Consider the following 26,408-nt stretch of genomic DNA (forward strand, 5'->3'; position numbering starts at 1 on the left):
CTACAGACACTGTGCAGTTACATAAGGCATTCATTCATCCCCACCAGCAGCCCCTCGCTCCCTGGAAGGTGTCTAATTAACGACTGAAGACATGTCTGGAAATATGGAAGAGATTTCCTTGGGCCCATAGACTTGGTGAATGGGGAAGAGGTGGTGGAGAGAATGTAAATGCTCAGAGAAAGCCCAGAGCCTCACTCACTTAGGGAGCTTTTCTAAGCACAGCCATCCCCACGCAGACGCAGACGGGGCGGGCGGCTTGCCTGCAGTCATGACAGGGGAATGTTTGTTGAATGAATAAACAAGCTAATCACACTCGGGGCCTGCGTGGAGGCTCAGGGTGGGTCTTAGTTCTCTGTACAGTCCGCAGGAAGGAGAGCACCTGGGCTTGCTCTAAACGCACTAGTTTCCAACGTAACCGCGCAGAGTCACCTAGAGTGTCTGTTTAAAACAGGGGATCCGTCTCCGTCATCGGCAATCTTAGGGAACCAAAACAGGCAAAACAAAGTCTACCTGGTCTCAGACTAAATGGAGCCGAGAGCTAAAAATTCAGAAGAGGCTACACACTCCTGCCAAGATCTGTGTAGCTTCCCTGGGTCTCTCCTTCCGCACTGACGTCTAACACGTGTGTTACCCCTGTGACTCCCAGCCTACGTCATTGTTCCAGGAGAATCTGACCGTGTCACCCACCACGTTACCAGGGAAATGCCGTCCGTACGCCCAGCCAGGGCTCTGCACAGCGTGAACCAGGAGAGAGAACAGCTAGAGAGTTCTCGCTGATGAAATTCTGAAAGTAGTTTTTACATTTTCGAGTCGACTGTTTCCTGGGCTTGTCCTGATCTTTGCTCCCTCCTTTCTGGCTCCTGGAACCTCTCCTGTCCTCAGGGTACTGTTTACTGAAATGTGTTCTTATTTGAATAATCACTTTCTGGGCTAAATCCGTGTTGATTTTTATCACCATATGACTCGCTGACCTTTCCCAGGCACCGTTCCTGTCACTTGGTCTTGACGTGCTTCTCTGTCACCGTAATGTCCCTCCGGTTTCTTACCAAGCACTATTGTCACCCCTGACATCCGTCTGAATCTCCTGATAGTCTCCTAATTCCCGTGCTCAAACACGCCTGTCCCAGTGGCCCTGTCTTCAATGGGACTCACGAAGGGGCTGAACTCGAGGTCATTGGCGCTTCTTCCGGGACCTGCCGTTCTTTATGCTGAACATCTAAGAAGACATTGTCTAACAATGACAAGAGGCTCTTTGGTAACAACACCATGCAAAATAAAATACGGCTCACCCTGTACCCCCAAGTGATCCTGGAGCCAGGAATGATAGGGTGGAGGGACTGGAAAGAGATGTGGACAGAGAGTTTTGTTGGTTGGGTGGTTGGCTGGTATAATTTGTCATTGTCAACCTACCCAGCCATGCTGGAAGTAGAACCCCAAAAGAAATTAAATTCTAGAATGCCTTGAAAGCCATCATATATCATGAATGATGGTCTTTTTAGGAGAAGTCGTGACGAGGGAATTAACTACCCAATTCTTGGCAAGCAAAGTATCTTGGTACCCCACTCTCCCCAATGTCTCATACCTATTCCTTTAAGCCCCCCGCTATCTGGCGGTCTCCTGTAACTTTTGGAGGATCCTGGGTGGAAATCCCCCCTTCAGCCTCAAATAGCAACATCCCCCGTGGTGGACTAAGCAGTGTAACCTCTGCAGGTTTCTCCTAATTGTTCTCTTCATCCCACTGACCTCTGCTTTCGGGGAGAAGAGCCTGATTCAGGGGAGAAGAGCCTGATTCAGGGGAGAAGAGCCTGATTCAGGGGAGAAGAGCCCGATTGGGAAAAAGTTATGCAAAAATAAGGGTGGTGAGAGGCTAGAAGCACTGTAATGCATGTCTATATCCGATTCAGCAGGGGAAACAGAGATGATCGGCTGCTTTTAAATTAGAATACATCAGTATGAACCTTGATGAGCTAAGATATGAACGGATAATATAAAATAATTGATACTTTTATTTATGATGGGGAAACACTGATTCCACTTCTTTGTTTGTTTGTTTGTTTATCCTCACCCGAGGACATTTTTTTTATTTTTTGTTCAGATAGAGCAGGAGGGGGAGAGAGAGAGAGAGAGAAACATCGACGTGAAAGGGACACATCCAGTGGCTGCCACCCGCACGACCAACCAGGGCCGGGGACACACTGCAACCAAGGCATGTGCCCTTAGCAGGAACCGAACCCGGGTCTCTCTGGACCGCAGGCCGACGCTCTAACTGCTGAGCCAAACCGGCCAGGGCTGATTCCATTTCTTAGCTTCTACTTTAAGGTGATTCAAATGATCTGTTTGCTCTAGTTTCACCTTATGTTATTTTAAGGAAGACCATCTAAAATGTTAAATGAACTTTTACTTGACTTGCTTTGTTATTAGCTTTTCCCCAGAAATCAAGGTCAGCGTATCTATTGGTAGCTATTTCCCACGACAAACACACAACCTCCCTCACACAGTTTTACAATGGAACGAGGGTACCTCAGCTGGGAACATAAGAATGTATCAGCTCTGTTTTCCTTTTGACTGGTGCATTTCATTTAGAAAAATTCACTAACACTATGGGATCACTCCCCCCCCCCAAAAAAAAACATTGTATATATACACATATATATGGGTATGTATATGTATATGGGTATGTATATGTATATATACATTTTTATTTACATTGTATTTTATTTTTTGCTATCAGGCACTACAAAATCAGTATCTATCAAGAAGAAGCCATCATACTGATAAATTTCAAGCCGTTGCGATAGACAGACCTGGAGTGCATTGCATGCTTTCTGTGATTGACACTTGGGAGTTAAGGATATTAAAATTCCTAATTCTCAAGGGGTAGCTAATATTTTTGCAATAAACTGGGAGATATGTGTATACAGGATGAATATAAAATTAGCTATGAATCCTTTTAAATGTTTTCTCATCAAACATTCATAAACATATGATGTAACATTATAATAATTATCATCATAATGATGATCATTTGTGATCATTTATTGAGGTAATTAAAGAGCAACTAAAGTCTGTGACTTACCTTTCATCTTCACGTGGTGGATTTTTCAATTCTCAGTCTTCCAGGCAGAAAGGAAGGTACATGGAGAGCATCCTACATGTATGTCATTCGAAGGATTCACTGAAGCCAAGACTTCAGACTTCTTTGTTGAGTTGGGGGGGGGGAGGGAAGAAAGAAAGAAAATTTGAAAGTAAGAAAAAGTAAATGGAATGGAGTAAAATGGAAATTTTGAAAATATCTGAAAAGATGGAACTGTCATAATTCATGTGACTATGATCCGGTCATCATTGGGTGCACAGGGAAGACAATCTGTAATATGTTAGTACCTTACCGATGATTTAGCTCAACTCGTTCGTTAAAAAATTTAATGTTATAGCCCTGGCCGGTTTGGCTCAGCAGTTAGAGCGTCGGCCTGTGGTCCAGAGAGACCCGGGTTCGGTTCCCGCTAAGGGCACGTAACTCAGTTGCAGTTTGTCCCCGGCGCTGGTTGGTCGTGCAGGTGGCAGCCACTCAATGTGCCCCTTTCACGTTGATGTCTCTCTCTCTCTCTCTCTCTTCCTCTCTCTCCCTCCCACTCTATCTGGACAAAATATGGAAAAATGTCCTTGAGTGAGGATTAAAAAAAAAAATTTAATGTTATAAAAGATCAAAACGGCATTTCCCAAGCTAACCTGTGTCAGAGCCTGGAATGAAATCAAGATCTCCAGTTGGCCCTGGTTTCTCATCTTGTCTGAAGGAAAGTGTTGTAGCCCTCAGACACCAACAGGGAAACCAAGGAGGTCTGGGCCACACAGGGACCCAGGCAGGAGGCAGAGGGTGGCCAGTGTTCTACACCGTCCTCCTTACAGAGCACTGGACATGAGGTTAACAGCCCAGAGAGGGTTTGCTTCCAATCCTACAGTTTCACTGATCGATTGATGAATAACCTTGATATGCATTTTACTGATGCATCCATGGAGGTCTATGTCTTAGACACCTGATTTGCCAGGACAGGGACCAAGGCAAAGAAGGAGACAGCCTTCAAAATGTTTTATCCCAAGTCCTGTCTCTCTCTCCACTATAAATAATTTTATAATGAAAGAATGATGGTGCATGCTTTGGTGCCCATCTCGAATGAATACAAAATCCAGCTTCGTGATAATAAGCTTACCCTCCAAAATCATGTGACTAAGTTCAGATCACAGCTCAGCCACTTACATTTTAATGACCTTGGGCAAATTCCTTGACCTCCTGAAGATGGCGCTGTTTTCTGGAAAACGGGAAGCACTGAGGGCCTTGTGAGATGTTGAGAGGCTCGGTGAGGTAGTGAGCTTCCTTTTGAGGAGGTGGCCCCTTCCTGGAGACAGGTGAGGTGATGCTCCAAGTCCTGGGCGTCCAGGGGACGGGTTATCTAGGGGCAAGTCAATATCATGGTGACTAAGGCAGTTAGGGCCAAGGTCAGGACCATGGTCTCTGATGGGTCGGTGGTAGGGTAGGGGTCACTGGTCACTGCCTCCTGCCCTGAGTCAGCCATGGCTACGCTTTGTCTGGTTTGGGTCCTTTTCTGGGCCTGGAGCTGAAACACAGTTGAGGCCTAGATGTCATCTCTGGTTTGGCTGAAATGTGTCTGTGGGCAACAGACCTGAGGCTTTGTCTCTAACACTATTTGATGCTGATCAGAAGCTCCTTGTCCTGGCGCCCTGGCCGGTTTGGCTCAGCGGTTAGAGCGTCCGCCTGCGGTCCAGAGAGACCCGGGTTCGGTTCCCGCTAAGGGCACTTACCTCGGTTGCAGTTTGTCCCCGACCCTGGTTGGGTCGTGCGGGTGGCAGCCACTCGATGTGTCCCTTTCACATCGATGTTTCCCTCTTTCTCTCTTCCTCTCTCTCCCTCCCACTCTGTCTGTACAAAAAATGGAAAAATGTCCTCGGATGAGGATAAAAAAAAAAGAAGCTCCTTGTCCTGGGGACTGAGTGATTAAGGGAGGGGTCGTGCAAGGGAAGAGGCAGGTGGGTCAGGGTGCTGGATGGGGCCCGCTTGAATCAAAAGGGAAGAAAGGAGAAAAGGTCACGTTAAAGACATGAAGTTTCTCTGTGGTTCCGCATTTTGCTGGCAAGGTGGTCACCGTGGATGACGGTCTGACCCCTGGAGCTCTTCAGGAGAAACTTTTCATCGCTGCTTTGAAAAACAGTAAACTGCCAGCATTGTTCCAGGACGAGAAAGCTTCAAATGTTCATGGAATAAAAGTGCGAATTGGTTTTAACTGCTCTGAGAAAGGCTGTGCTTGTAAGGCTTTCATTACTTTCTATAATTAAACATTAAATTTTAAATACTGACGAGAAACACCACTGGGTTTTCAGGGAAGGGCTCCTGTTCCACACCGTGGCTGAGAGTTTAAACTGTCTGCGTGCACGCAGGACCGCTCTGTGGGCATTAAATGTATATCCCAAATCGCCGAAGGTCCCATGCGGGCGAAATGGAACCGCTGTCAAGACGGACAGAATCACCAAGGGTCCGCAGATCCGTCTGCAGCCAGCGGCTCAAGACCCACAGGGAATGACGTCGAAGCAGCCGCTTTTACTTTAAAAAGGACAAAAGAGAAGTGTTGGCTTTAGCTTTCGACTTGGGAAATGTCTTCTCTCTGTCATGGAAGAAGGTCTGGCCAGCCGTTCACCAGGTGTTTGAGACGCCCGGGCCCGCAGCCGGGGCTGTGGTGTGGCAGCCGCAGGTGCCATCCTTCCGAGCTGTCGCCCCCCTCGAGGGCACCTCTGAGGACAGGCCCCGCGGAGCATCATTTCCCTTGTTCGCTGTGAGGATGGGCATCCACATGCGTCCTCTGTTCCTTACTTACCAGCACGTCGCGGAGACAAATGACGGTACTGCTATTTCCAGTGATTCTGCCGTGAGCCGGGGGGGCAGAAAGCAAGAGGGGTGCCCTCTTTGGTCCCGAGAAGAACAGAGTTTGGCAAAGAGGACTTCCACCTAAAAAGCCTTCGCTCTATGATGCCCGCATGTCCGAACGCCCTCTCCTTGACCCAAGGGTGGCGCTCAGAGTCGTCTGTTCCAGGGGCTGGAACTCCCTGGACACCTTGGAGCCCCCTCGCTGGGCAGGACTGGGTCCCCAGGAGCGGGTGAGCACCAGACTCTGCGCCTCAGTGGCTGAGCGTGAAATGACCTGTGTCCACTCTGGTGCCAAAGCAGCCGTGCTCGGGTGACCGGGGGCCGAGCCTCAGAAGGCGCTCACTCCCCTCCGTGGCTTTCCTGCGCCCCCGCTGGGTTGCTTCTCTCCCCCAAAACGAAGAGAGCTCCCTGGCCTCGCTCTGTGCACGCGCGCCCCTCCCCCGGGCTCCCATTTCACGCCGCGTGGGTTTTGTTACGATCTCTTCTGCGGGGGCCGAGAGCTGGTCCTCTGAGCCCGCGGGGACCGCGGTCCCGGCCTCCGCGAAGTCTGAGCCTCTGAGACATCTTTTCCACCGAAAACTCCTTGGAGAATCGTCGCGAAGAGCCTGACATCGTTCCGGTGCTGGAGGACACAGTTCGGCCGCATAAACATCTTGTGCGAATCGTTTGATGCTCTGACCCGAAAACCGGCGGCACGCGATCCGGTGCCGTCCAGCGCCCGGCAGACAGCATCACGTCGCTGGTTTTCTCAATGGCCTCCCTGGTTTTTACAAGCGGGCTTACACCAGTAATGTCAACTATTTCCCCTTCCAGAGTTACTCTTTGCTAATTAAACTGACCTACAGTCCTGTTGCCTAACAAATTGTCACTGGTTTTATTCCAATAAAAAAAACTTTAAAGGTAATTATAATTCAATAATTGAAGATAGATCTGTATTCTGATTTTTCCTCCTGGATTTATGTCATAAGAATTTCAAATGTATTGTATGCTCTTAGAAATGACCTAGAAACAGGTGCCTAATGGTGCATCAGTTAAAAATACTACAATTAAGCCGCCCATGTCTCTGTAGTGGGTACTGAGATTGGTTCCATTCTCTATGGTGAAATAGTAACAGCTAATATTTGGGGGCACTTAATATGTGCTAAGCAATACTCTGAATATTTGGTATAGCAAGTCTTTTAACTGTCATAAGGATCTTATGAGATGGGACCATTGTTCTGCTTACGCCAGGTGTGTGGAAAGAACTATACAGGCAAGTTATTCAACGTGCCCGAGGTCACACTGCAGGTAAGTGGCAGAGCTGAAATTCGAACCAAATAGAATAGTCTCCTTCACACCCTGGCGTTTTCTGGGCTCTACCGAGATTTACATAAGGATCACTCCGTGTAAATAAAAGCGTCAGCCTAGGGATGCAAATTCATGAACTAAAACTGTACAGTGTTCTCGTTGGCTGCACCGCACTGAGTATACTACTGCAGATTTTTCTTAAGCTCTTTTGTTTTCAAAAGCTATCACCTCATAGGAGGTAGTGCTATGATGTCACAGGTGTGAAAATCCTCTTTAAAAATAACTGTTTGTTTGTATTCTTTCTGCATGGCCAGAGCCCAAACCACTTTTGTCTGTTGCCTCACACCGTGGTGAGCGCTTCATCTAAAAATCCAAATATATCCCTTGCTCCTGTTCTCCTGTGCTGAGCTGCGCCGGGGGGCTGGTGGGGCTGGTCACGGGTGAGCCCGCTCCACTGTCTCCTGCGGGAGGCGGAGGGTCACACTGGGCACGGGCGTCTTTCACGCGGAGAACTGTTCGCGCTTGAACCCATGAACACCCATCTCTTTCCCTGTCTCTGTTCTCGCAGAATGTGTGACACGGGAGAAGGCCTATTCACTTTTCAAACAAGGGAAGGAGAAATGATCTATCAGAAGGTCCATTCCGCAACACTGGCCATAGCTGAGCAACACGAAAGATTAATGCTAGAAATGGAGCAGAAGGCCCGGGTAAGGCTCCTGTCTCGGTAACTCAACAGCTTGGAGTGAATGTCTCTGAGGTCTGATGCGTTCTGTGTACATGTGGGTCCATCCATGTCTCCACTCCAGTGTCCCCCCCACCCTAGTCCCACGAGCTCGCCCCAGTTACGGAATCTCATCTTTCTAATTCCCTATTCAGCTCATGAGAAAAGAAGTTATTTGTGGCCACTAACAGGGAGCCCTACATTCTGTGTATCTTCCTGTGTGTGACCTGTTTCCATGGTTACCCAAAAAGAGGTGGAGCACAGAGAGAATGAACTAAGGAGCGATGTCCTTGCAATAACTCCACATACAGCTGGACAATCAGACATTCAAATGTAGGCCCAGGAAAATGAAGTACAGACCAGCAAGGATTCCACTTTTCTTTTTGTCTTTCTCTTTGTCCCAGCATTTCTGAAACTTGTCTTTCAGCGTGCAGTTAGAGCCAATAATAAAATGTTTGCAGAAGGAGTTTCTCGTTTACCTACAGAACGTCTGCCTGTTACCCTGTCCTGAAACCATGCTCCCTACAGTTCAGGGTCAGGCTAAGAAATGATTTAGTAAGAAATCTAAAACAGTCCATTTTACATGTAACTGGGAAAAAAATGATACCCTTTATTACTGACTTTGAAAAGCAAACAATGGATTAATTATTGGCTACAATCTTAAGAGGTGACTATTGTCTGTTTCTTCAGGATTTATGGAGATGCATGACCTTTTACCTGTGGAGGACAGGTGTGCCTTTGGGAAACGGGGGTGTTTTCCCTCATCAGAAAAACAATGCTTCTGTTCCAGTTTAAGACTACTGACTTCTCTAGTATTATAGTTTTTATTCTTCAATTTCTCAATTACATAACATTTTAAAATACAAAATAAAACTTTTAAATGTAAAACACAGAAAAGTAGTTTAACAAATGATCTCATTCTTAATGCATTTTTAATTTTCTCACATTAATAGGAGGTTAGTATGACTTAGTCTTCTAGATTTGGGTTAAATTTAAACCATCGTAACAGTTTTCCAATTAATATGACATTTTTCTAGTGGCTTGAATAAGGTTAAAAATATACCTGCCAAATTTTAAATTATTTCAGAATCTTGTACATTTCTTATCAGCTCATATTTGCAATTCACTGATGCTTCTTATTAGCAACCAAATATAACTGTGATGTCACTTTCTATTAGTTAACAGCTGTAGTTCATTACTTATCCTTGTTTCAAACAGCCAAAGTGCTCCTAAGTCTAGTCATTTAAATTAAATTTTCATGAAGCAAATTCCAAGAGGTTTTTCAAGCCACAATTGTCCACCGTGAAGGAGACCACTCAGTTAGTGTCCTGGGTCCCCAGGTCCACCGCTGACTGCATAATCCTGGCCAAGTTATTTAACCGCTGAATGTCTCCTCTTCCTATATCTGTAAAATGGGGATGCATTCGTTCTATTTATTTGCTTACTATGAGGTATCTGTGCACTGATATACATAGATAGACTTGGCACACAGAAAGTACCACCAAACTCCCATTATTATGAGGGCGACCCATCTGTAGGAGTCATTTGGAATAACTAAGATTTGCAATGTTGCAAAGACACTGTTGTTATTTCTAACTATAGCTTCATAATGTCTTTCAATCTCTTTAAGTATGTTGAGCAATCTTCTGCCAAGACATTTTCAAGGCAAAATTTGATTAGTCTTTGCTGTTGATGCTGTTGTGGTCTTACGTCCCACACTACTGAGAGCAAGTCCAGGGAGTGGAGCCGAGCACCTGGTATTGAGGGGTCAGAGGTGGTCGTCACTCTCCGAGGTCTGGAGTCCAATCTGGAGGGAAGCACCATGGATGTGGTGCTCGGACATGGCAGGGTGTGGGGCAAGTCTTAAAATAGCACCCTCAGTGTGGCTCCACAGAGAATACAAATGTGTCTGGAAATTGCAAATTCAGAGACTCCATCCATGTGGTACATCCACAGAAATGGAGCATTTGCTTTCATTTCAAATAATGATGGCACAGCTACGCTTTTCTCTGGAGGTTCATACTAATCAAATTACTCCAGATCCTGTCCATTCTTCAGATGAAGCTGAATTAACAATGCTTTTTGGTGGGCAAGTTATAGAACTGCCCCCGTTCCCCAAATTCTAGGACCATAAGCAAAGGTTTCTGGATCTCCAAGACATTTGTGTTTCTTCTTCGTTTAAGAAGATGCCTTTACATGTACAGGTCTCTTCTACAGAGAAATTCTAACAGGAATGAAACAACAGTTAAATACCCTCTGCATATTCATGAAGCAATAACTTTTCGTTTGCTTATTTAAAATAAAGTGAAAGCCTGTGCTACAAACTAGACGAAAGTATAACTTGGGAGTTGGAAAAGCACCAAAAGACCTATCTAGGATATAAAAATGTTGCATTTCATTTATTATGTGTCTAATATAAAGTCAGAAGATGATGCTATTCACTGGCCTTCCAGTTTTAAAACCAGGCCTTGGAAGATGAATATTGATCAGATAGAAGTTGTTTATATATTTTAATGAGATTAAAAAGATTTTACGAGATTAAATTACCAGTGAGCTCTATGAGTAATGAATGCCCCAAACATATTGTTCAGGCAACTGAGGGAAGACCTTCAAAGGTGTTACTGGCTTTATAGGTAAATAAATTGAACTATAAGAGAAAGAATTCAATCTCATCTTTTTACACCATATTTTTGTAAAACCTTGTTTTCCCCTTGTTTATTATCTTCCTTTTCGGGGAACACATGAATAAACACATTTTGACATATCACCATAATCTAAGTTAGGCAATATTTCTATTCTTGCTTGCAGAATCTAATATCTAGCCAAGCCTCATGAATAAACAGTACCTTTGCACTGCAGAGCATTGGATAAAAGGAATTTATCCTTTGAGTTGGTAAGGCTCTTAAAAGTGTATGTGTTAGTTTCCTTCACCGGAAAAGATAGGGAAAGAATTAATTAATATTAACTGACTCCATTAAGAAGTTTTAAACAGAGGTTAGCTATGGATTAACCATTCATGAGCTTCTCATTGCTTACTCTGCGCTCAGTACTCTCGCGGTGGTGCTGGGAATACAGACAAGAGCGAGATATTTCCTTCCTTCTCGGGTGGCCCAGAATTTTGTGGGAAGAGATAGTTAATACTGCCCAGAGTAAGATGATCTCATGTCCTTTTACTCGGTAACAGATCAAAGGTTGTTCATACCTAGTTTAATCAGATGGGTAAGATATCGCCATCACCAAATTTTGATCGATGAGATGAAAAACACCCGTTGGACTTGTTCATATTGGCATGACCATGGAGCCTCATCGGTTTATTGGGTAATCACTTACTGAGGGTCCTCAGTCCAGCCTGCAGTCCAAGTAGACAGCCTCCCCCTTTGCTTCGGAACATGACTGTGATCGAAAGAACTAGCAGTCATGAGTCTCTCGATTCTCTTGACTTCCTAATCCCAAACACAGCTCACTGTAGAGAGAGTTTCGTTCTGGGAGTGCGTGGGAGAATTAAGCCACCGTGACCACTTCTGAACCGGTGCTGTGTCCGAGAGGGTACTAAGATTCGGATATCTGAGGATACTAGTAAAGCTGGGTATTTAAACCAACAGCATCTCTAGCATTTGTTTCCATTGCTCAGAGCTCATTCCTGTTCTTCTGAATAACAATCGTTTAAAAACAAATGACCTCATTTCCATTTATAATGTGAAATGAAAAGAAATTTCGGACAAAGCAGCAGCACTGTCTTAGCCTGCCCTCCACCTCGTGGGCGTGGAGATGCGCCCAGGGCCACGTTCATCCTGGGAAGGCGAAGGGGAGACGGGACGGGGAGGAGAGGAAGATGCAGCCAACTGTGTGTAAAACTCACTGACACAGCAGCTCAAGGCTAAGTGAACGTGCTCTTCTAGATTGAACTTGACAACCAACCTACCAAGTGCTGACTGCTAGCAGCCCATGAACAGTCGCATGAACGGGGAAATACAGTTACATCGCGTCAGTTCCAAAGTGCACATTGTTTCCACATTTGAACCTCTCTGGAGTCTCATGTGAGTTACAGTTCAATTAGCAGCACTATTCTTTCACGGTGCTACATAAAATAATGTTGTCCTTCCATGGATGGCGTCTTCGAGTGTATAACCCTCGCCCTAAAACATCTGAAGACATGAAATTGCTATTCCCACCTGTAGCTAAATAACCCTTCAGGCCCTTTCAAGCACGCCTCACGTCACCGTGAGCATCACCGTTACCGCGGAGAAAGCCTTCCGCAAGGGGCTCCTTCCTAGGCAGTGGCCCCCCCTGCGGGGGAAGCATTGTTCACACCCACACTTTCCAAGCATCTATCAGTTGTGGAAAAAATCACAAGTTCTCCCACCGTTAAAACACAAAGACTTTGGAAGCATAACAGTCTGATGAGCGTGCACAGGTAAGGTTGGCCACACTTTGCCGTCTCTTTTCCAGGTATGGTTCATAGACATTTAGGAAATTCTGGCCAAAGTATAAACGTGTGATATGTGATCGCAAGTGGTATGTGATATCTAACATGCAGGAATCGCTGCTGACTCATTCACGCTTCAAAGTTCCGTTCATGAATCTGTGCTCAGCCCCCTCAGTTATTGGTCGTAAGTCAAGAAGAGCCTTCGTTGCTCTGGACAGGGACCAGCTCCCTGCTGGGAAAAGCTGTTCCCGTGACTGTAAAGTTCCGCTTTGCTGATGGGTAGACGCTGACGGTAATAAGACAGCACGAGCCCAATTAGAACAAGTTATTAGGGTCGGCAATTAAAGCGGGCCCGTGATCCCAGCGAGTCAGGTCCCTTACTCCTGCCCCCATTTCGGAACATGAAGGGAAACGCGGTCTGTAAACACGCAGAGAAGAATGCACACGCCTGCCTGAACACACCGCGGACAGCGAGCCCGTGAGACGGCAGGGTGTTTCCAACAGGCGGTGCCGGAACACATCATGACAACAAGGATTTTGTTTAGACCCTGTTCTTCCTTAAACCGTGGCCAGTGCACGGTTTTAAACACACAAGGATCACCTCCCTGTTCTTCAAGTGCAATGGAAATTGTGTTCCACAGTCTAGAGGTAAATGACACCTAGCAGCCTCCATTGACTGGCTGTAGAAGCTACACTGTATCTGTTAGTCTGGTGCAAACACTGCAAATGAAATGATTTTTTTTCCATTTATCTCAAATAAAATGAAAGACTAAATGTGAGATGTCCGTTATTGAAAGTTAAGTCTGTGAGAAACCAGTTGCCCATGGCCCTTCGAACCCCAGAGGACTGTCAGCCTGGCCCAGACAGCGCAGAGATCTGCTGGCTAATGGTCTCGGGGGGCTTGGATGTCTACAGGTTTCGGGTTCACGAGCTCTTTGCCAAGAACAAGGACAACTGAGTGTGGTCGACTGGCGTTCAGCATGTCCATACTCCGCGGCACATTGTTTTCTTACATTTCCATGCATTTCACATGTCGCATTAGCCTGTTTCCTAACCACCAATATTTTTGTCGAGTTTCTCATTTGCAGCATATATTCCTGTCCCATCCCTCTTGTCTGAGACATGCCAAGGGACATGGTGACACCTTCACGCACTACGAGGCATTTCTTAACTCCAGCATAAAGAAGCAGCTGTGACTGTTCCTTCCCGGCTCCCATTATGCATGCATGCACGCACGCGTATGCATACACACACACACACACACACACCCTCCCTGCTCCCCGCACTGCTCCTGTCTCCCATCTGTGTGCCCCCTGCCCCTGCTCCCCGTATTCACATTTCTCAGGTACTGTACTTCCATTAAGGTCTTAGACTTAAATCCAAGAACATGCCTCTGTCTTCCTGGCCATTTCTTTGATCCCTCAATTTGGACAGATTCCCATGTCTGCACCACATATAGACATAGACACGTCTGGTCTGAGCCCCCTCCCCAGGCAATAGTGGCAATAATAACGCACAATCTTCACTGAGCGCTTTCGATGGGACAAACATTGTGCTTTTCGCTGTAAAAGCATCACTTGAGGAAGTAGTTATAACATGCAAGGTGGATTGTATTGATTCCAATTTAGAGATAAGGAAAAACTGAGTCTTACAAAAAGGTGTCCGCACCTTGCCTGAGGTCAGACGACCGGCCGGCGGTGGGGTGGATGTTTGATGTGAGTTGCGGTAAAAAGGGAATAACATCACCACCACCGTCACTCGCTGGCCGCGTCACCATGAACGAAGTCTATGACCTCGCTGAGCCTCGTTTTCCTTGTCTGTCAATTTCAGGTGGCATATTTGGTGACAATTCCTGTGGGTATTAAATGCACTGCCATATGCCATCAGTGTTGCCAGGCACAGAGAATGGCTGATCAATGCTAATTTACAAATGCTGAATTGTTCCTCTCCCAATTATACCGATTTGTGTCTCAAGTGCTAATATTATTTTCAATTTTCGAGGCAATAATTAGGGAGATAGAGAGCAAAAGGAGAATTAATTTGTTAACATTTCTTATACAGATGAGTTTTATGTGGGTAAACACACATTAGCATTAATGTTTATCACAGGAGGAGGCAGAAACTCGAAACAGCACGGGGAGATTGCAAAAGGAAATAAGGTCTCGTGGATCATTTTTTTGGTAAAAGCAGGAAGAGGTGCTGGTAGGCAGTCCCTGTACAAAAGTCACAATGGTCTTCGGGCCCTACCTGCTTCTCCTGGGCAGCAGAGGTCCTCCCAAAATACATGTCGTTGTGTGTTATACTATGTTAGGAGGGAAGCTCATTTCCCCCAGTAGCATCAAAGTCTAAGAGCAACCGACTCAAGTCCAAAAGACCTGTTCTCTTCTAGAGGTTCTGTAGTTGGGATTTTACCTTAAGCAAATTCCTGAATTGTTCTGGATTTTTATTTTCCATCAGTAAGACGAGAGCTGCTAGATTCTCTAAGAGGGACTCGAACCTTGAACTACAGGGCCCATGCCCACGGTTAGCTTGGGCTTCCTCGCACCATGGCAGCCTCAGGGTCAGACTTCCACAACCACTCAGAACAGGTGGAGGGAAGAAACTGCTTGACCATCTAGAGGACATGCCCACAGCAGACATGGTGTCATGGCGACCGTATGTTATTGATCCAAGCAATCACCAGACATCCCAGATTTGGGAGCATGGAACCCAGACACCCTATTCCTGAACGCAGGTATCTTCATTATTCCACAAAAATAATGGGATCTTTAATAGTATTTATGATGCAACTTCATCTGAAAAACATCACACAAACTCTCTTCCTGGTCAAAATAACCCACAGAGGTACAGAACAGAAACATGATTCCATTCTTGATGCCTCCAGGGACTATATAGCCTTAGAAAAGTCAATTACCATCTCAAAGCCTCAGCCTCCTCTCATTTTTAAAGGGATTCTTCATCCCTTTCCCATCTCCCGGGAATTTTAGGAAGATTTAACTAGATAATGCAAATGATTTCTGGGCCAAATGTCAGGTAAAACGACTAAAAGAAGATCAAAACACAGAATATTTGAATTCCACTGAAAATAAGGAAAAGATATTACTTATACACGTGTTGTAAATGCCGAGGAAAATCTACCCAACCAAGTGCAGATGACGCAAAGCGACTGATGGGTGATGAACATCGCCATTTCTTGAGAAAGAACCCCAGAGTTTCCAGAAGAGTCGAGGAAATTATTAGCCCATGTGTTTGGAAGAGTGAGGGACACCAGATGGAGCTGAGGACCCTCGGACAAGGAGAACTTTTATAAGTGGAGTTTCAAATACAGCTAAAGAATGGAAAACAAGTTCCACTCCCATGTATAAAATAGTACTTCAGTCTACAAGAGGAAATGGGCAGAAACATGTTAATTAATGATTAGAAATGAATGAACACTTTCACTCATAGCTGATGAAATAAATTTTAAAACTAAACAAATATATGAAGAAGAAAATACAGTTAATTGTGTGTTTGGGTATGTAGAGACTCTATGTTAACTGTACATCTTTTCAAGTATCTATGAGACATATACAAAAATTGCCATATATTAGATAAAAATGAAAAAGAAACTTTAATATACAGAAACTATTCGGGCAATGTTCTCTGATCACAATGCAGTGTTAAGTGAAAATAAAACATGCACAAAAGAAGCCGTATTGCAACAAAATGTACACAAGCACTCTTCTGTAGAAAAGAGGAAGTGGAGCCTCGGTTATATAACTTAGGAAAGAATTATTTTTATTCTACTTAGCCAGCCACTGGGAAGTGCACAAAGTGACATTCAAAAGCAAATGCATTCATTAATAACCTAATAAGAATGTAAGTGCAAACACTGACCTTAAAAAGATAGGAAAGACCAAGAAAACACTTTAAGAAAAACAGAAGGTGGAAATTATACAAGAAAAACTGAAAAATGTAAATTCTTTAAATAAATTTAAAAACCCAGCTCTCAAAGGTTAGAAGTTGGGTGAAAAGGGTTATAATCAACACAGTCGTGTGGTAACTTTGCATGGTGACAGATGGTTACTAGACTTCAGTCACCATTCTGTTTCCCAGAACAAAAAAAGCAAATAAATGAAACAGAAGGAAAAGCACTTTCATCAAATTTGGGGAAGATGAATTTGCCATTGATAATTACTATATGCTAAGCAATAAACAAATTATATTAGAAAAATATATTAGACAGAATGTGATTAATACGAGACGCAGTCTATGAATTAGCTGATGTTATTAATGGGCATTGCTGACACTAATTAAAAATGTATGTGTTTAGTTAAGTTTATACCTCAAATGGGGAAGTGTCTTTAAAGGGGAAATCCCTTTGGTCCGGGTGACAGATCCACAGAATGAGCCTCGCCCCCACCCCGTATCCTAGTGGATGATGGCTTTAGCATGTTGGGAGATTGCTTGTGTTTTAACATGCGCAGCCCCACCCACCGGCTTCTCCGACCCTTAGGTCCAGGGTAAAACCAGACATGTGCCAGGTGACAAGCATCCCGAAGATTCTGAAAAGCACTGCCCAGCGGTGACCCAGAAATTCAGCTCCTCCATGGCATGTGGGTGCAGCGAGTACACCTCTTTTCTTTTTTTTTTTTTTTTTTTATCCTCACCCGAGGATATTTTTCCATTTTTTGTACAGATAGAGTGGGAGGGAGAGAGAGGAAGGGAGAGAGAGAGAGAAACATCGATGTGAAAGGGACACATCGAGTGGCTGCCACCCGCACGACCAACCAGGGCCGGGGACAAACTGCAACCGAAGTACATGCCCTTGGCGGGAACCGAACCCGGTCTCTCCGGACCGCAGGCCGACGCTCTAACCGCTGAGCCAAACTGGCCAGGGCGCGAGTACACCTCTTTTCATAAGGAGGAGGAAAACTGTGAAATACAGCAAATTCTGAAAAATATAAAAATTGGTTGCCACGTTGCTGTTTGGAGCCACCTTTTGGAAAAACGCCGTCCGCAGGGCCAGACGTCCACCTACACTGCGCAGGGCAGTCCTGCGGCCCAGACACACTGGACACGGCTCACTCCCAAGAAGTAAAGCCAAACAGGGGTGTTCAAGCCTTGGGCTTCGGAGTCTATTAAAATGGAAATGGCCCTGGCCGGTTTGGCTCAGCGGTTAGAGCGTCGGCCTGCGGTCCAGAGAGACCCGGGTTCGGTTCCCGCTAAGGGCATGTACCTCGGTTGCAGTTTGTCCCCGGCCCTGGTTGGTCGTGTGGGTGGCAGCCACTCGATGTGTCCCTTTCACGTCGATGTTTCTCTCTCTCTCTCTCCCTCCTGCTCTATCTGAACAAAGAATGGAAAAGTGTCCTCGGGTGAGGATAAAAAAAAAAAAAAAATGGAAATGCCTTGCCCGGCCGGGGTGGCTCATGGTTGAGCATCAAACCCAGGCACCAACAGGTCATCGTTCAATTCCCAGTCAGGGCACATGCCCAGGTTGTGGGCCAAATCCCCAGTGGGGGGCGTGCAGGAGGCAGCCAGTCGATGTTCTCTCTCCTCGATGTTTCTCTCTCTCTCTCCCTGTCCCCTCTTCTCTCTAAAACCAATAAAGGGGAAAAAATTGTAAATGGAAATGCCTCTTAGTTTGAGGTGGTGTTAAAGGTCCTGTGATATCCTCCTGGGTCCCCTGCTTACAGCATCTTCTGTGGAGGGTGGTCCCCAAGGCCCGGCGCAGATGTCGGAGGCCCGGGCGAGGAGGCCGCGGTAGGCAGGTGTGCAGCCAGCACCCGGGCCGGGACCGCACTCGCCAGTCTGGGTTTTGCCAAGAGTCCGGTGTTAAATCAGGGGAAATTGGAAATGGTCTTCATCAGAAGGCTGCCCGCTGTCTGTGAGAAAGTGAACGTTTGCTCAGCTCGCCTCAGAGAGATGTGGGCCCAGACCAAATAAAACCACTTCTGGGTGTTTTTTGTTTTGTTCTGTTAAAATCTGGTGCAAGGCAACAAAAAGAAATGTTCCTTCTGAACACGCAATGTGAGGCATGGTACCCTTTGAACCGATCGCAGGCCTGAGCCCCTGATCACAGGGCCTCTTCCGCTCCCCTGGGTTTTATGTTCCAAGTAAGAACACCTGCCGCACGGTTCGATCCCAGCTTCTCAGGGAAGACACTTGCTAATACCCAGCATCTCCTCAATGGGCCACGCGAGGTCCACTGGAGGGAAGAGCCACCGAGTAAGCGTGGGAGGGGCTGTCAGGGAAACCGATGACAGGAAAGGGGGTCAGAGAAATGGGGTGTGTGTTGACAGCATCCTGGGGTCCCTGTTTCAGAAGGGCTCCCACCTCCATTTTTTACTTTTTGAGCTATGTAAACACTCACTTCATTGTGACACTGACAGAACTGCAGGTGCTTCTTTGTCGCAGAAACGCACACACGTTCTCCTGGTGGAACGCAGCTGACTAGTCTGCGGCCACGGACCAGCACTGCTGACTGTCACGTCCTTCGGAGCCAACTCGGGGTCGCATCTTCCTGCTCCCCTCTTAGTGAACAAGTGCGGTCACGTTGCTTCCCAGCCTTCACTTCCTATTTTTCCGGTCAGGCTTTTACCTTTTGCTTGCTTTTTTTTTTTTTTATCCTCACCCGAGGATATTTTTCCATTTTTTGTACAGATAGAGTGGGAGGGAGAGAGAGAGAGAGAGAAACATCGAAGTGAAGGGACACATCGAGTGGTTGCCACCCGCACGACCAACCAGGGCCGGGGACAAACTGCAACCGAGGTACGTGCCCTTAGCGGGAACCGAACCCGGGTCTCTCCAGACCGCAGGCCGACGCTCTAACCGCTGAGCCAAACCGGCCAGGGCACCTTTTGCTTTTTTAAAGCGATGCCCCACAGCAGGGCCTTCCAGCAGAGTCTATTCTGTGCCATCCCCATTTCACCCTCCACGTGGAAAAGTGCGGATTTCGGGCTGACGGTTTAAATCATCGAGCCTGAGACCCGTCTCCCTTTTCTTCCAGCTTCAGACAAGCCTGACCGAGCCGATGACGTTGTCCAAGTCGGTGTCTCTGCCTCGCAGCGCCTACTGGCACCACATCGCCCGGCAGAACAGCGTCGGCGAGATCTACAGCTTGCAAGGCAAGTACGCGCCGCTGAGATAACTGTCCGCGGCTTCTGGGCACCCGGGGGCGTGCGCTTCACTTGGTGATTGCGTTGCTGGCCGTCGCTGGCCGCGGGCTCCCAGACTGACGGTGGCTTTGCTGAAGACAGCGTTTCAGACCCATGATGAAAGTTGTTTCAAAACCACCAAGGGTGGAGGACGCGAGATGGTCCGCTTAGACATTATTCAACACATCATCAGAAGCTAGAAGTAGCTACTCCCGGGGTCTGTTTTATGCTGTTTCTACAAAGGATTTCTTTCTCGGCACCTACTTTTCCGTAATGGGGTTGAATATAAGTTCAGGGGCTGACTTCCGGCACATAGAAACCATTTGCGGGGTGATGCATGAAGGATAGAAGAGGCACCTGTAAATACTTCGCGCCTGTAGTTTTTCTAATGATCAGTGGTTAACTAGCATGAGGATGGTTCGCGGATTAATCAAATTAATGAATAGCAGGTATTTCCTCAACAACAGCAGAATCGTCCGCTTCAGTGCTTTTCCTCCTCCTCCTCTTTGTCTTAAAAGGAATAATCTTATCCTCCGGAAAATACTCAGTTCCAGGCTAACAGCTGACCAAGGCTAGAGGGGCAGGAGCTAGAAAAATAGGCCACAGAACACAGTTGAAAACATTCACCCGACAAACATTTGTTGAGCACAATGGGCTTGAACATAATAGACACCCGGCCAACATCTGGCGAAGGAATGACCATCGTGACCTTCCGTGCCGTCCGCCACTCAGGGTACTTTCTCCTTTTGTACTTTAGCTTTTGCTCATATTGACAACACTAAGTGTTCTGACCAGAAATGTCTGTTACAAGCAAACTGAAATCGGGTATTTTTAAAGCAGTATTTTCTGGCCATGGTTTCATCCTAGACTAAGAAAATTTAGTCAGCTGGAATGAAGGATTAAAGATACATTCTGGGGCCCTGGCCGGTTTGGCTCAGCGGTTAGAGCATTGGCCTGTGGTCCTGAGAGACCCGGGTTCGGTTCCCGCTAAGGGCATGTACCTCGGTTGCAGTTTGTCCCTGGCCCTGGTCGGTTGTGTGGGTGGCAGCCACTCGATGTGTCCCTTTCACATCGATGTTTCCCTCTCTCTCTCTTCCTCTCTCTCCCTCCCACTCTACCTGAACAAAAAATGGAAAAATGTCCTTGGGTGAGGATTAAAAAAAACAAAACAAAAAAAAACTAAAGATACATTCTGGGGAGTGTGGTCAGCATCGTGGTGGAGTGATGAGACCCCGTGGTAGCGCCCCATAAAGTTACAAGCGGGCCTCTATAACCCAACAAAGTTTTCTCCGCTCAGCACGCAAACTCGCGTGAGAGATTCAGGCATCATTACCTCTGAAGGCCGGCGTTTTGGAGGGTGTGGGGAGGCTGGGGTGCGGGGAAGGACAGGGACGGGATGGTGTTCTCACACACAGCTTGGTGCCTCTGGGCCCCGGCTCATGTGGTGGTGGTGGTGGAGGAGTTGGGGTGCAGCCCCCATACTGTGAAGGTAAGAGGGGCAGAAGCAGCATCAGCGTATGCTGTACCCGCCCATGACAGTGGTGTCCTGAGACCGAGGAGACTTGGACACAGTGGGGACCCGACACCCCGGTCACCCCCTTGTCAGTTTCCGCTATCACGATGATACCCCCCCCCCCAACCGGGATCCAGGAGGAGCCTGTAGCAAAGGTCAGAGAAAACGATCCTTGCCCAGTATCGCTATCGACTGGAAACAAGACGTGGCCTGTAATTCCCACAGTAAAACCTGCTGTTCTCATGGAAGCACACGGGGAACTTGTCTCTGAAAGGAGAGCTCAGGTCCACAACTTTCAGAATAATTCCCTGTGCATCCCACGAAGGACACCGGACTGCACTGAGATCCTTGAAACACTGCCAGGGACTCATTGGAGGATAATGTCGATTTAAGCAACAAAATACAGTCAATAACTAATTAGAAAACTCTATGATTTCTCTCACTAATGCCAATTTCAAGCAAAGTTGAGGACTTGAAATATCGTATTAGTTATGATGAAGAATTTTCTTTTATGATCTTGATATTGCACTTTTTTTGGTTGTTTGTTGGTTTTTATATAACAAGAATACTTTAAGGTAATTACTGTAAGTCAGATAAATATAAAATGTATTCCATGTAAGTTACATTTCATGATACTTTACATTTATGTTTATATTGCATACTTCTTAAAGCAATACATTTTACCATTTTATACACCCCTCATTTTGTGGTTACATTATACACAGAGAGATGTAGATATCGGATAGGCAAATAAATGGATAGATAATATATAGATAGATACAGATAACTTGTTAGTAATACTTTGCGAGTGATGATTTCTTTTCTTTTCTTATGTTCCATTGAGGCTGTCAAGTTAAGCAGAAGACAAGAGTCTTTGACCATAATTTTTTATTGGGACGTAATCTATTCTGGTTACGCCTTAATGGAATCAGGACAGAGTAAAACTGCTGAAGGGAAAAAAATAGAAATAGAAACACTGGCTTCAGCACCCTTCATGCACACCTCCAGTGCGCACCCCTTGACAGTGGGGTGATCGGCGCCTCATTTCCTTGGCTGTGCTCCTAGGAGTGGCTTCACCTCTCTTCCAGAGAGAGCACAGTGGAGCATCTGTCATCATCAACCTTCCAAGTCAGGGGAGAAAGGTGTCAGTGGTGGGTGCCTGTCCCCAAGTAAACCACGGTAGCATTGAGGAACAAGACATGTATCTTTAGAATATCTTCATCACAGGTCTTATGTTCTAACGGTGACGATGAGGTCAACACGAGTTCGATCGACGGGCTTTCACTGAGAAGATGCGGGGGGAACACGTTATGTATTTAAGGTTTAATAGGTCGGGATTCCTTACCGAGCTGCGCAGGTACTAGACCTGGGGAAAAATTCACGGCAGAGAAACACGTCCGTTCGGTGTGAGGACTCACCCATGGCTCTGATCGCCTGCCACCCTCAAAACCTGCACTTTGCCCAGTTTGACTGTCTCTGTTTCTGTCCCTCTGAAGGACTCACAGCGACACTGCAGTTACTTGAATGCTTGGGGAAGAAGGTCTCCAGGCTACTCTCAGGAGGATGCTCAGACAGCAGAGTGTGTTTCCCTGGCGGACGCTAGCTCTCTGCAGTCAGGAGCCAGAGACAAAGAATTAGCTTGAAGAAGTACACGTTAGCTAAGGCGAGGCATACCCCGAATGGCTGGGGACGGGCATATCACCTCTTCCTGCAGACGGGGTAAAGAAGGGCTTTTCCTTGTCTTGATTTTTGCCAGATCATAAGAATGATCCAGCCCTGGCCAGTTTGGCTCAGCGGTTAGAGCGTCGGCCTGCGGTCTGGAGAGACCCGGGTTCGGTTCCCGCTAAGGGCACGTACTTCGGTTGCAGTTTGTCCCCGGCCCTGGTTGGTCGTGCAGGTGGCAGCCACTCGATGTGTCCCTTCACGTCGATGTTTCTCTCTCTCTCTCCCTTCCTCTCTCTCCCTCCCACTCTACCTGAACAAGGAATGGAAAAATATCCTCGGGTGAGGATAAAAAAAAAAAAGAATGATCCATTTGGGTTTGAAGGTGGTTTTCTATTTATATTTCTCCAACTTCTTCTGCATTCATGAAAAATGTGTATGTCTCAACACATTCTGGAAAGAGTAGCTCTAGACTGAGGGGACCAAGGGAAGGACACCTGATTTCAGACTCTTGACTCAAAAACGAATGCTTACCACATAGTGTCTGCTTTCATCCTGACAGAACTGGGAGAGGCTGAAGACCTGTTCCGCCCCGACCGCTGGGATTCCTCTCTCTCCCCTGCTGCTTCCTCCCCCCGCTCCCGGATGAAGGGAGCCAAGACTCTGAGCCCAAAATGGCCCCCCGGGGGCCTGGGGCTTGTGCTCTGCTTACTAAACTTTCCCTGCTACAGTCAATGAGTAATTTTTATACAAAATGATATGGCTTTTACGCTGACTCATTTTTATTTTATTTTTTATTTATTGATTGGGGCAACTTGGTTCATAAGATTATATGGGTTTCAAGTGTACGTTTCTCTGATACATGATCTGCATATGGCACTGTGTGCCCACCAACCAAAGTCCATATATTTGACCCCCTTTACCCTTCACTGCCCCCCAACTGCCTTCGCTCTGGTAACCACCACACTGTTGTCTGTGTCTGTGAGTTTTTGTTTGTTTGTTTGTTTTTGGTTTGTTCATTTGTTGATTTCAGTTTTATATCCCAGCTATGAGTGAAATCATGTGGTTCGTAACTTTTTCTGTCTGCTCTTTCACTTAGCATGATAGTCTCAAGATCCATCTAAAATGGATCAAAGACCTAAATATAAGATCTGAAACAATAAATTACATAGATACTAACCTTAGAGACCTTGGTCTTCGAGAAGATTTTATGCATTTGACCCCAAAGGCAAAAACAAACGAATGAAACCATATCAAACCATGGTGACTCATCTGTGAGCCGCCAAAACAACTCCCCTCTTTGAATCAAGGCTGGCTGGGTGTCCTTTGCAAAGGTGGTAGCTGACGGGTTCTGCTTTGATGAACACTCGTGGATCTTCCAACCCCAGCGCCGCCGCCCCCTCCCTCGGCCTCCCGGGAGCTGTAATTACGGTGCAGACCAGTGGTGACAGAGCACAGACCTGATTGCACAGGAGGTAGTTTATGTTCCCCCAAAGGGCATCGCGGCTTCACGTTCTCAGTGAGCCAGGAAGCAACAGGCAGTTAGTTAGGGCTGACCTCCGGGGTTCTGCAGAGGACAGGGGACAGATGGGCTGACCTCCGGAGTCCGGCAGAGGACAGGGGACGCGATGGGCTGACCGCTGGCCAGCAGAGGAGGGGACAGATGGGCTGACCTCCGGAATCCGGCAGAGGACAGGGGACGCGATGGACATACTTCTCTTCGCCCCGCGTCCGCCCCTGTACAGCTCTACGGCCAGCTGGTCAGTTTCAAGCTTGTATTGTGTGTAAATAGCTTCCTTTGAGATCTTCTGGTTACATTTTTATTTTGTGATGTTTCCCAAATTGCAAAGTTAATAAAAGCCTCTTGTAGCAGTAAAAAAAAAAAAACCCACAAACAAACAACAAAGAACTGCACCAGTAGTAAAAAGGACACTGTGTGTGAGCCCAAGCTACCACCTTCCCTGTATTCCAGTGGTTCTCCACCTGTGGGTCGCAACCTCTTGGGGGTCAAACGACCCTTTCACAGGGGTGACCTAAGATCATCGGAAAACACCTATTTCTTATGGTCTTAGGAACAGAGGCACCACTGCTCTGTGGTCTCCAGGCGGGTCCGCCCACAGGCAGACACACTCACATGCGGGCACGCCCACATACAACAGGAGCACCTGTACCAATGGGTCCCGGCATTAGGAAGGTTGAGAGCCACTGAGTGTATTCCATCCATCAGTCAGGGCCAATCAGCTCTGACCCTTGCGGGAGCCCGAGTACACCGCGCATTCTCAGCAAGGCCCAGGCCTCGGGGGGGCAATTTGGCAACAACCCTTCTAAACGTGCCTCAGTTTCTAAAATGAACACTCTCTGTCTGTGAAACCTTCTTTCTGAACATTTATCGCATGTCCCTACCTTGTGAAGGGTAAGTCCAAGGCAGTGCCTCCCTGGATATACATTTTTAAAGATGAATGATCCCCTGCTCCCCAGATAGACACCATAAAAACGCTCACCACGTTCTCTGGGCGAAACGGTCCTCGCCCCCTGCAGTCAGAATCAACAATCTCCTCTGTGCTCCCAGATGTTTTGGTATAACTAACATACGGATGTATCTGTTTATAAACTTGCTTCTTTCAGTAGGCGGGGAAGTAGCAACGTGGAATAATTTTTATCCCCACCATCATGAGGAGGTGCTATCCGTGGAGGTTAAAATCTTGTGTCTTGAGCCCTGGCCGGTTTGGCTCAGTGGTTAGAGACCTGGGTTCGGTTCTCGCTAAGGGCAGGTACCTCGGTTGCAGTTTGTCCCTGGCCCTGGTTGGGTCTTCCAGGTGGCAACCTCTCAATGTGTCCCTTTCACGTCGATGTTTCTCTCTCTCTCTTCCTCTCTCTCCCTCCCACTCTATCTGAACAAAAAACGAAAAAATGTCCTCAGGTGAGGATAAAAAAAAATCTTGGGTCTTGAAGTTAAACCAACCTGAGCTGTCACATTACCTTTACCACTGTGACGAGTGTAACTTTGGGCAATTGATGTAACGTTTCTAAGGTTCACATTTTTCATCTCTTCCATAAGGAAAACTGCCTGAGATCATCCACGCACGGTAGACGCATTCAATAATTACCAACCGCCGTCACTGTACTGAAGCCAATCAAATGTCTACTTACCAGCTGCTTTCTCTGGTCAAGGGAAGTATGGTGTCCTACCCCAGTCTACTCTTGTACTTACTCTAAAATATTATTGTGGAGTTTCTACTACACAGGAGGAATTCGGTCTTGTTCCCAGGACTTGATACAAATTTAGCGCCAAGAAATGGTTTCTGGCTTCCCAAGTTCTGGAAGACCTGACGCTGACTCTCAACCCAACCCTAAGTGTTTAACGCGAGACAAAAATATGTCAGGCAAAATGTGAGGCTTAAGTCTTCTGTTATTTTTGTGTCCCACCTGTGACTGTGAACAAGTCAGTCCCCCGAAACACATGGACCGTCCCCGGCCTTACACCCTCAGCCAGGTGACAGGGCGAGCGAGGGAAACTGGCAGCTGGAAACTCAACAGCTCAGTGCGGAGAAGGTGCCCCCACCCTCCCGCCCAGACGATTCTGGCTGCTTAGCTCACTCACCCGGACTCTGAGGACGCGCTTCCCCGGGCTCCGGGCTCTCCTAACGCAGACCAGCCGAGCGTCGGTCAGTCAGTCGGCACTGAACTGATCCCCCGGGCTGCGCTCCACGGCCTCGGGCCACGGGCCACGG

At 46.8% G+C, this 26,408-nt stretch overlaps 1 protein-coding gene across 1 annotated transcript in view; it reads left to right on the forward strand.

Moving 5' to 3' along the window:
* DOK6 (docking protein 6) overlaps positions 1-26,408 on the forward strand; it is a 229,921-nt gene that overhangs the window by 164,010 nt on the left and 39,503 nt on the right. The window contains exons 6-7 of the mRNA XM_036245439.1: positions 7,788-7,926; positions 19,355-19,472. Coding sequence (XP_036101332.1) covers positions 7,788-7,926; positions 19,355-19,472 — 257 coding nt within the window. The remainder of the gene's footprint in view (positions 1-7,787; positions 7,927-19,354; positions 19,473-26,408) is intronic.

The sequence above is a fragment of the Molossus molossus genome, unplaced genomic scaffold (assembly GCF_014108415.1).
Source record: "Molossus molossus isolate mMolMol1 unplaced genomic scaffold, mMolMol1.p scaffold_m16_p_6, whole genome shotgun sequence".
NCBI lineage: Eukaryota > Metazoa > Chordata > Mammalia > Chiroptera > Molossidae > Molossus > Molossus molossus.